General features: G+C 48.5%; 1 protein-coding gene across 4 annotated transcripts in view; it reads right to left on the bottom strand.

Moving 5' to 3' along the window:
- Positions 1 to 267: 267 nt before the first annotated feature.
- Positions 268 to 10,751, bottom strand: part of CDC48B (cell division cycle 48B) — a 78,062-nt gene continuing 67,578 nt past the window's right edge. For all 4 annotated transcript variants that reach the window (XM_086487124.1, XM_086487128.1, XM_086487125.1 and 1 more), the window contains 8 exons: positions 3,473 to 3,577; positions 3,280 to 3,379; positions 2,884 to 3,171; positions 2,202 to 2,371; positions 2,003 to 2,131; positions 1,639 to 1,738; positions 1,166 to 1,243; positions 268 to 1,067 (listed from right to left, as the gene is read on the bottom strand). In XM_086487124.1, the coding sequence (XP_086343250.1) occupies positions 762 to 1,067; positions 1,166 to 1,243; positions 1,639 to 1,738; positions 2,003 to 2,131; positions 2,202 to 2,371; positions 2,884 to 3,171; positions 3,280 to 3,379; positions 3,473 to 3,577 (1,276 nt within the window). In that variant the 3' untranslated portion in view covers positions 268 to 761. The remainder of the gene's footprint in view (positions 1,068 to 1,165; positions 1,244 to 1,638; positions 1,739 to 2,002; positions 2,132 to 2,201; positions 2,372 to 2,883; positions 3,172 to 3,279; positions 3,380 to 3,472; positions 3,578 to 10,751) is intronic.

Below are 10,751 nucleotides of genomic sequence, written 5' to 3'. Positions count from 1 at the left end.
GGACATTTAGAGCCATACGGCCGGTCTCGTACAAAATTGTAACACTAAGAAAGTAGAACATTCTCTCTACAAAAGGAACCTAAGTACTTATTTCTTTTGAAGGCACTATGCCAGGACTATGCCCATCAAGGCAAAACAGGGCGGCTGTTTCAAAATACGTGCTCTGCCTCAGTCCCTCTATAGCCACATAAAAAATGGCTCAGCACAGCAGAAAGGCCTAAAGAAAGATCTATGAGTAGCATAGCTTCTATCACAAAGGGGAAGCCATTTTCAAGAACCAACACCATCACCTCGCATTATGTTCTTCAGAGAGCTGAATATAAAACTTGGGGAAAGAGTAGAACATCACAATGGTTTCAGCCAGATATTGCACAACAGTGGAGCTCCAAAAAACCCAGAAAGAAACTCCTGCATTATCTTACACCTCCCTCTCATATACATCTAACCACTGTTGCCGAAGAGTATGCAGAACAGCCAGCACCAGGACCATCACTCAAGTAGTCGTTCCCGTCTTCAGAAGGAATGCATGCAATAGGCTCTGCTTGTTTGCCATAATGAGACTATCCCATATTGTTGCTATTGTCCTTGACAACGTCAGCAAAGAGATATTGCTCTTACAATACATGCTGACTGAAAATATGTTTACATGGTTCCCCTGTTGGTAAATGAAGCCAATTGATTTTGATTTCTGGAAAGATTGCGAGAATTGCCAAAAATGGTTCTCTTGCAAAATTTGTGGTCGTCAGAATGATATAATATGTTCATGTCGCATGACGAGACAACCCAAACTTTGCATAGCTTGCTATTTCAGCAGTGGTTAGAGATGGCCTTATTCCTTCCAATGCATTCAAGAAGTGGCGTTCATATACAGTGTCAGCAGAAAGGTTCTCCCTTAGGGCAGCCATACCTGCCTCACTACAAAGCCCTGCCAGTTCTGCTCCAGTAAAACGATCTGTTGCTAAGGCAATACTCGACAAGTCCACATTATTGGCAAGCCGCATATTGCGTGTGTGGACTTTCAATACCTCTAGTCTGCCCTCTTGATCAGGTGGGGGTACATATAAAACCTGAAAAGTCAATACCATGTTTGGAAATTGAACAAAATATCATCCAATATCATCCAATACAAACCTAGCCACAGTTTCAAAAAGTTGATTGAAATAACCTGATCAAATCGACCAGGGCGCATCAAAGCTCCATCTATGGACCTTGGCCGATTGGTTGCACCCAGCACCAAAACGCCCTATATTTTAGGAGGAGGAAATTCAGAAAGCTGGGTCTGAGACCAAGCATATCAAATAAAATGATGTTTGACTAGATGGTAACAGTCAGCTCTTTGCAACTTTCCATTCATGCTTCAATTCTAAAGCCCGCTATATTTAGCTAGGTTGACAAAGTAAAAATCACACAGATCATGCACATAGGCTCAAAAGAGTGCTTTCTATATCCTAGCAAAGAAATGATTAGTACACACAGCAGCTCCTTTTCTTCACAGAGGTACATGCGCCAAGCACTCTCCTAAATACAGCAGCTAATGCAGAGCTTCACAAAAAACTAAACTACCTTTGTGGCAAATCGAACTCCATAAACTATATCACAACCAATAATGACATATAAAATGAAATTGTGTATAGAAACCTGTGCTAGCTCCAGACCATCAATTTCAGTCAGCAATGTTGACAACAGCTTTTCCCCGACACTATTTCCCGTCCCTGTTGACTGTTGATCCCCCCCTTCCCTGTAAGATTCAAGCAAGTCATAAACGCATAACTAAATTCAGACATAATCTCTCAAATAATGTTCGCTTGACCTGCTTTATTGCCTTCGCTTGCTTTCACAAAACACAAGATAATCTTTTCTTTCCGATATTTGATAGTTTTGCCCTTTTGTGAAGAAAGAAACCTCTACTTTGCCAGCAAATAAAGCATACCATTTCATTATTATCAAAACAAAATTCCCTTGCTTTCTCTAGATGGTAAGACTGTACAAATATTGATCTTACCGCTTTGCTGCAATTGCATCAGCTTCGTCAAAAAACACTATACTTGGTGCAACAAGACGAGCACGGCGGAAAGTCTCTCGCAACAGGGCCTCACCCTCTCCAACGAACATGGAGTATAGCTCTGCTCCACTGCTTACATAATCACCGCAAAGATTCAAAACAGTTTTCACAGCCACTGATCCAAAGTGTCAGTGTGTACCTTAAAGAGAAGAGATTTGCTTTGGCAGCATGGGCAGCAGCTTTTACCAAAGTAGTTTTCGAGCATCCTGGAGGACCATAGAGCAAAACCCCACGTACAGGCTTAAGACCAAGTCTGGCAAGGGCATCTGCATGCTGGATAGGCCACTCCACTGTCTGCTGCAGCTTTCTCTGCAGATTATCAAGGGTGGACAGCTGGGTTAGGAATCAGCAACTGACAGCTCCTCTGCCAGAGATCTATACTGTCAAGGGAGAAGCACATTTGAACAAATCATCCTACAAACATTTCACTCACATTGATTACTAGCCTCTGAACTTTCAGACCTTACAAGCTTAAAGCTACACCATATGCATACACCTACATGAATCCAAAACAAAAACCAAAGCTACACCAATCCCAATAAGGTGCTCACAGCACACAAGTATATGCAGGTTCGTTTCAAGCTAGCCCAACACTACAAATTAGTTTGTCAACAAACAAGCCGAGAGTTTAGTGGTAAGGCACCTCACCCATGACAAAGATGAGCACTTAAAAGATAATATGGTGCACAGCCTCAAAAATCTAGACATCACAGGAATTCCCTACTTCCTGTTGCCAAAGTGATCCTAGTCTCATGCAAATGTGTGAAGAGCGCTTAATCATCATGCAGCAACAGATCAAGGTCTAAAACCGGAATCATCACCTTTACTTCAGTTAGACCTCCAATATCATCCCACAAAACTTTAGGGACATCTGCTACTGCACCCCTAACTATGCTGGGTCCCACCTTTGAATGTGCCTGCTCCCAATCTTGCATTGTTAAAGTTTGTTGCATGTTACAGTGTGACGGATCTTGTAAACTCCTCCTGAGAGAAGCCATAGCAGCTTCACGGCATAAAGCAGCTAAATCTGCCCCAACATAGCCATTGCACATGTCAGATACTAAACGCAATTCCACACCTACATCCAGTGGGAGGCGACTTGCATGAAGCTGGAAAAAACATTTAACTGTCACAAACTCTTGTATAGGAACTACACATTTTCATCTTCAAGCATTTGTGGATGTGTAAATTGAAAATAATTGAGTTTAAAGACATACCTTCAGAATTTCATAGCGTTCTTGGCCATTAGGAGCAGTAACTTCAATTTCTCTGTCAAAGCGACCAGGTCGTCGAAGGGCAGGGTCAATAGAGTTGATCCTGCCCAATATATAAGCAAGGTTAACCAAAACTTCTAGCCTCAATTCCTTTTGGCATAAAATGAAGGTAGGACTACATGAAAAACAAACATGCCTGTTTGTAGCTGCTACGACAACTGCCCGTGACTGGCTTGAGTACAATCTCTTGTCATCCATCAAGGTCAAAAGTTGTGCAACCAACCTTGACTCATGTTGCCGTCTGCAAATCCCGTCATAATCCAAGATTACCCCATAAATAAACAGTGTAGAAGAAGAAATACTCACGCAAGAACAGTGCATGTGATTTGTTTGATCATCATACCTTTGGAGAAACAAGAACCTGTTTTTATTGACTACCTTCAATTGTAACAGTGCCTACTTGACAGCTTTTTAAATTTTGAAAATGAAAAATGCCTCGAACAACAATTAAACATATGCCCAACAAGCGTACAATCCGAATCAAAACAACAATGCTCGACTTAACTGGGATAGCCATTCCCCATCTATCCACAAAGATTCCCCATCTCAGATGATGTCACCCGCCTGTAGCCATTATAATAGCCACGTTGCCCTGCTCCGTCTCATAGCCAAGTGCTGGCTTGAACTAGGCTCTAGCTGACCACACCGCCATCCCCCAAGTGGAGACCGTGTCTGGAAGGATAGAGGCAATCAGATGAAGAATCATGAGCCAAACCTGTTGTGCCTCCGGACAATCCCGTAAGCAATGTTGTTGAGTCAAACTAAGGGTGTCCACTATAGGCTAGCCAAACTCCCACCACTGCCCCTCTGCAACCGGCCACTAAAAATCAGCAATCCTCGTACGAGCCTGATGATTAGCCCAGAGTCGTGACCAGAAATAAAGTACAAAATCTCACCAAACTCCCACCACTGCCCGCTTGTGTGCAACCAATCAAATACACGATTATGCACCGACCGATGCGAGCTACCTCCGGATCCTGATACACACATATCCACCATTTTGTATCTTTCTCTAAGATACATACCCACCTTTTGTATACTTACCCCTCACGCTCTTGATACCCACCTTTTACAGCTCTAGTAGTGTTTCTCTTTAGTTAGTTTCTTTCTTTTTATCCAGCCCTTGTATCAGATTCACCATGATGTAGCTCTTTGGTCTCAAAGGTCATTTTGGCCTATAGAAGACGTTAATATAACATTTCATTTCATCATCTCTCTCTCTCTCTCAGGCTATTGACCATGGAGGAGATTGATGAGACCCGCCAGCGACCGATGCTGGATCTTTTGTGATCTGTGATTTAGCTATCCCACCTATCTGCTTAGATCACACCTAGCTGTTTCAGATTCCATAGCATTTTATTCTGTCATTTTTGTTACTCTGACTTTGTATCAGATCCACCACATTGTAACTTTCTGGTCTCATAGGTCATTCTGTCCTTTTGAAGACGTTAATATAACATCTCTCTCTCTCTCTCTCTCTCTCTCTCTCTCTCTCTCTCTCTCTCTCTCCTGCCCTCCTGCGCGCTGCCCTCCCCTGCGAGCTGCTCCCTCCTGCGAGCTGCTCTCCCCTGCGCGCTGCCCCACCCCTGTGCGCTGCTCCCTCCTGCGCGCTGCCCCCCCCTGTGCGCTGCTCCCTGCACGCCAAGAAGGCCAGCGCGCTACCTCCAGCCCAGCTTATTGCCGTACCCGCAGCCATCTCTCTCTCTCTCACACACACACACACACGGTTACATACCCACACACACACGTTGAGTGCTCTCTTCCCCTTCTCCCCTCTTCTTCACAATATGAAGAGAGGGTAGCTACGAAGACAACCATGTCTTCCCCCATCATCAAGACGCCGACACCGACAACGAAGACAACCTTCATGCTCACGAACAAGAGGATTGCACAACTGGAGAAGGACATGAAAGAATGGCGGATGGAGAGAGAGATATGGAAGGAGGAGAAAGCCACCTTCATCAAGCTATGGAACGAAGAGAAGGAGGACATGAGAGCGGAAATCCAAAATCTCAAAGAGGAGAAGGAGAGAAGGGAACGGGAGAACGAGAAGGAGAGGGAGAGATGGAGGAAAGAGCAAGAAGAGATGAAGGCACAAATCGATTTCCTTCATGCTTCCATCACATCCCTCACCCCCGAGGAAGGAGAGATTAAGGAGGAGGCTAAGGAAGCCCTCAAGGAGGAGATCACCAAAGCCCTCACCGCAAGCATTGAGGACAAATTAGAGGCCACCAAAGAAGGATGGGTCGAAGTGGTCAAAAAGAACATCAAGAAGGTAGCAAGAGAGGAAGCCCAAAAAGATGAAGTACTCATCGTACACACAACCATCGAAGAGGAGAAGATGCGACAAGCTCGCCGTCTCAATGTGCGAGTGACCGGCATCAAAGAAGAAGAAGGGTCTACACCCGAGAGCGATGGGAAAGCTTTATGCAAGAAAGTGGGATACAAGGAAGAAGAGATCCCTTTCTCCAAAGTTTGGAGAGCCGGCAAAGATCCAAAGAAGAGAGCTCTCATCCTCCAATTCGCCTCCGAGGAGTCTCGAACTTCCTTCCTCCGAAAGAGGGTCATCTTGAGAGGGATAGAAGGCCCCCCGATTTATCTTGATGATGACCTCACAAAGATGCAACAAGATCACCGTCGCGCGTGCATGCCTCGAGTCCACCAAGCCCGCAAAGAAGGGAAGAAGGCAGTATATCGAGATGGTAGGGTTATCATTGATGGCAAGACCATCGCATAGGGACTCGCGGCCTGTGGGACACACGAGGAGATTCATGTCACGGTTTGGAATTGCAATGGAGACCTATGGACACACCCAGAGAGACTTGAGGAGGTGATGAGAGGTCGAGACATCATTCTACTTACAGAGACACACGAGAGCCCGGAGAGAGGGTTACCACGGATACATGGATTCCAGTGAGAGTCTCTACATCGAGGATGTATGCGCCAGCACACCACTCGCGGCTCAGGAGGAGTGGCCATACTCTTTAGACAGGGGCTTCACAGCAGACTACAGATTGTTGCCCGGGACCCACAGGCCCGCTACATGTGGATTCGCCTCGAGCTCTCACGAGACAGGATCGTCTACATTGCCCTTTGCTACTTTGCTCCCACAGGCTCCAGATTCGCCCCTATTGAGCAGGAGTCACCGTACGCATGCCTCACGGAGGAGATTATGGAGTACTCCACACTGGGTGAAGTCTTCCTTATGGGAGACTTCAATGCTCGTACGCGCAGTGAGCAGTGTGAGGCATATGACCATGAAGACCCAGAGGCACTACACACTCTAGATGAGGAGGCTACTATGAGAGATACAGCAGACAGGGCTCCAGTCACAGCCTACGGACGACATCTACTTCGACTTGGCTCCCAGCACCGTCTCGTTATTTATAACGGGATGGTCCAGTGGCCCACCTCAGGGGGCCTGACTTGTATGCCACATGGAGTTGCAGAAGGAGGGGGGAGTGTAGTCGACTATATTCTGGGACCCAGGGAGGCTACACACCTTATCACATCCTTCACCATTCCACCCATACCCATCGGAGCCGACCACACATACCTCTCTTTCTCCATCACCGGAGATACCATCCCACACAGCTCCACAGCACACACTCCACACACCACCATCCATTTCACACATGAGCTAGCCTCTCTTTACTCGACCAAGATCGAACATGGCCTATGCCTCCTCCACCCATCCACACCACTCTCAGTTCTCACATCACATATCTCTTCCGTTCTCCACACTTCAGCTATTAGCTCTTTTCCACACACCACTCACACAGGACGCACTCCCCCCCCCCGGGACTATACCTCAGAACCGCTGGTATGATGATGAGTGCAGAGAGCTATACCGACGCCTCCGTGCACGGCGAGCCTTAGGAGAGATCACAGAGAGAGAGGCCAGACGGCATATGAAGACGCTGACACGCCAAAAGCGGCGAGCATTCGAAGAGGCACAGGAGCTTGAGCTATACCGCCTATTCATGAGCATGGATAGCGCGACGGCATGGCGCACCCTGCGCGAGCCACGTCCAACTACAGGTATTGAGGACCCACAGATATGGCATGACTATGCAGAGCGACTATATGAGGTACCAGGGCAGCCTCCTATCCCACAGCCACACGAGCCACGCCCCACGTGCTCCTCCTTCTTTACAGCAGAGATGGTAGAGAGGGCCATACGCCGCATGCAGCACAGACGATCAGCTGACCATACTGGATTACAGAGTGAGCACATCATTTATGCGGCCTCCACTATAGCCCCGTTGATTGCACATGTCTTCAACCGGGCTATAGGGGAGGGCTTCCCAGAGGAGTGGACACAGCACACCATAGTGCCTATCCACAAATCTGACGACACCCTGAACCCACGGAACTACAGGACTATCATGATTGGCCACACGATGGCCAAGCTATATGGAGCAGTACTTGAGGCACAGCTCAGCTGCTACGCAGAGATCGAGGGCTTACGAGCTCCAGGCCAGGCAGGTTTCAGACGAGCTTTCTCCACCACTGACCACATCTTCGTTCTGCGCTGCCTCATTGATGGGGCAAAGGCGCGGAAGAAGAGGCTTTACTGCTGCTTTGTGGACTTCCGCAAGGCCTTTGACACAGTCCCACGCGAGAGACTCTTCCAGCGCCTTCACAGCATTGGGGTACCAACAGAGATGATTTGGGCCATATATGCTCTCTATGAGAGGGTGACGGGTCGGGTTCGTTGCCCAGGCGGGTTTTCAGAGACCATTGCTAGCACCATTGGTGTTAAGCAAGGATGCCCACTCTCCCCGACACTCTTTGGGCTCTACATCGACGAGATCTCCGACTACATACTGCGAGCAGGGGGAGAGGGGAGCGACTTGGCAGGTACTCCGGTCCACATCATGTTATATGCTGATGATATTGTGTTGATTTCAGAGTCACCCGAGGGCTTGCAACGCCATCTTGAGGCCTTGGACGAATTCAGCACACACAGGGGGTTGACTGTGAACCTTGGCAAAACCAAGGTTATGATCTTTCACACATCCAGTGCAGTGAGGAGCGCCGCCACCTTCACAGCAGCAGGAGGACAGGTTGATGTAGTCACCTCCTATGTCTACCTTGGCATCACATTCACCAGCCTACCAGGACCCTTCACTATGAGGCAGGCTGCTGTTGACACGCTCACCCAAGGATATGCAGCTCTGGCCATGCTAGAGCGGAGATGCCACCAGGCACACTTTCAGGAGCCCCGCACGAAGGGGTGGCTTTTCGACACCTTAGTCACCCCAGCCTTGATGTACTCGGCGGCGGTATGGGCACCAGGATTGACAGCTGACCAGTGGACACAGCTTGAGAGACCACAGGTATGTATGATCTCACGCTTGCTCCGCAGCAAGAAGACAGTGCCACATGACATTATTAGAGCCGAGCTCGCCACACCACCTATGGTTGTAGAGGCACTATTCCAGACAGTTTGCTTCATCCAGAGGATGAGAGAGCTACCTCCTGACAGACTTACCCGTAGAGAATTTGAGGCAGCTATACAGCTATCAGAGAATGGGCATGAGAGAGCATGGTACTCACAGGTCAGAGCATGGTTTGAGGGACACGGTCTTGACATGGAGAGCCTACCACCATTCCAGTACGACCCCCATTCACCATATGTTCACCTCTCTCGCAGTGAGAGGAACTTGGTATTGAGACAGGATCTGTGGCAGCTATACACAAGGAGAGTCTGGGAGGCACCTGGCTTGGGGACGAGGATGTCAGATTACAGAGACCAGTTTCTCACCATATTGTCTGGGGGGTTCATACAGAGACCACGCTACATGGACACATATATGCCACATAGCTCACGGGTGGCGATTGGTCAGCTGAGAGAGGCTTCACACAGGTTAGAGATTGAGATCGGGAGATATATTGGTGTTCCCAGGGAGGAGCGAATCTGCAGAGCCTGCACAGAGGAGGTGGAGAGTGAGGAGCAGAGTTACCGGGGAACGCCCCCTAGCCCCCGTTCCGGCGTTCCGGGGGGCAGTTCCCTTCCCGAACGTTCCGAAACGTCCCGGAACGTCTGACGTTCCAGGTGGCCAGTGCAAACCGGAATGGCCGTTCCGGAACGTTCCGGAACGCTCCCGGAATGCCCCTGGAACGGCCAACGGCTACAAACAAATTTGGCAAAAATTGGAAAAATTGAAGTAAATGTTTGGGCTTCTTTTTGAAGTGTGCAAGGCCTCAAGGACTCATAAAATGCACCCCCCTCCCCCTTTCTCTCCACAAGCTAATCCTCAAGGGTCAAGCTCTCTCCCTCTCACACTCTCAAGATCTCTCCCTCTCAAGACTCACTCTCTCAAGGCTCAAGGCTTCAAGCCTTCAAGCTCTCTTCCTCTCCCTCCCACTCTCTCAAATCTCTCCCTCTCCCTCTCACTCTCTCGAGTCTCTCCCTCTCACTCTCTCAAGCTCTCTCTCTCTCTCTCATCTTCATCTAGTCATAGCAAGGTTGAATGGTCTTCAAAACGAGTTTTTTGTGAGTATTAGAGTCAAAGCACTCTAATACTCCTTGTATTTAAACACAAGGAGCTAAAAAATGCACTATTTGGGTGTTTTTTAACCTCCCGTTCCGCGCCGTTCCCGTTTCGGACCCCTAGCCGTTTCCCCCGTTACGCGGGGATCCCGTCGCCGTTCCCGTTCCGCGTTCCGGGTAACTATGGTGAGGAGCACTTTGTATGTAGATGCAGAGCATACACTGAGATCAGAGGCAGGTATGAGGCCTTATTCAGAGGACAGCCCACTCTCTGAGAGATCATGGAATCTCGAGATCAGAGACAGCTCGGACGTTTCTTACTAGAGATACAGAGCCATCGAGACACACTACTACAGCCACACACAGCTACACAGACAGAGGGGAGACAGTCGCAGCTCACAGACTTCTTTCAGAGGATTTCCGCCCCTCCCTCACCAGACACTCAGAGGGGAGTGACACTCCCACAGGCGGAGGTGAACCGAGCTAGACGACGACCACGAGTCACAGGCTACAGGGGCGCGAGCTCCCACCACCGACAAATCGAGGAGATCCGAGCCCGGGAGCGCCGTGCCACTGAGGAGCGAGTGGCTCAGATGAGGGCCGACCCGACAGCCTTCATCCGGGTAGCCTTGGCACCAGACCCGCCCATGTACCACATCTTACATCCCCCCATTAGTACAGGATGGAGCTAGATAGCTTGATGCACTCTCATGATTGTACTACCTTGAGCATATAGACATGCATACACCCCTAGAGATAGAACTCCATCCCTCCTCAGATACTCCACTACCTACATTCAGTTCAGTTTTGTATCAGTTTTGTTTCATTTGTCTTTCCGATAGACGGATGACATACACACCATGTACATTTGATTTGTCTCATAGGCCGATTTCGGCCTGACATAGACGTTAAAAAT

The sequence above is a fragment of the Adiantum capillus-veneris genome, chromosome 17 (assembly GCF_014529385.1).
Source record: "Adiantum capillus-veneris isolate H3 chromosome 17, ASM1452938v2, whole genome shotgun sequence".
In the NCBI taxonomy this organism is placed as follows: Eukaryota; Viridiplantae; Streptophyta; class Polypodiopsida; order Polypodiales; family Pteridaceae; genus Adiantum; species Adiantum capillus-veneris.
This window is presented reverse-complemented; position numbering and strand designations above follow the sequence as displayed.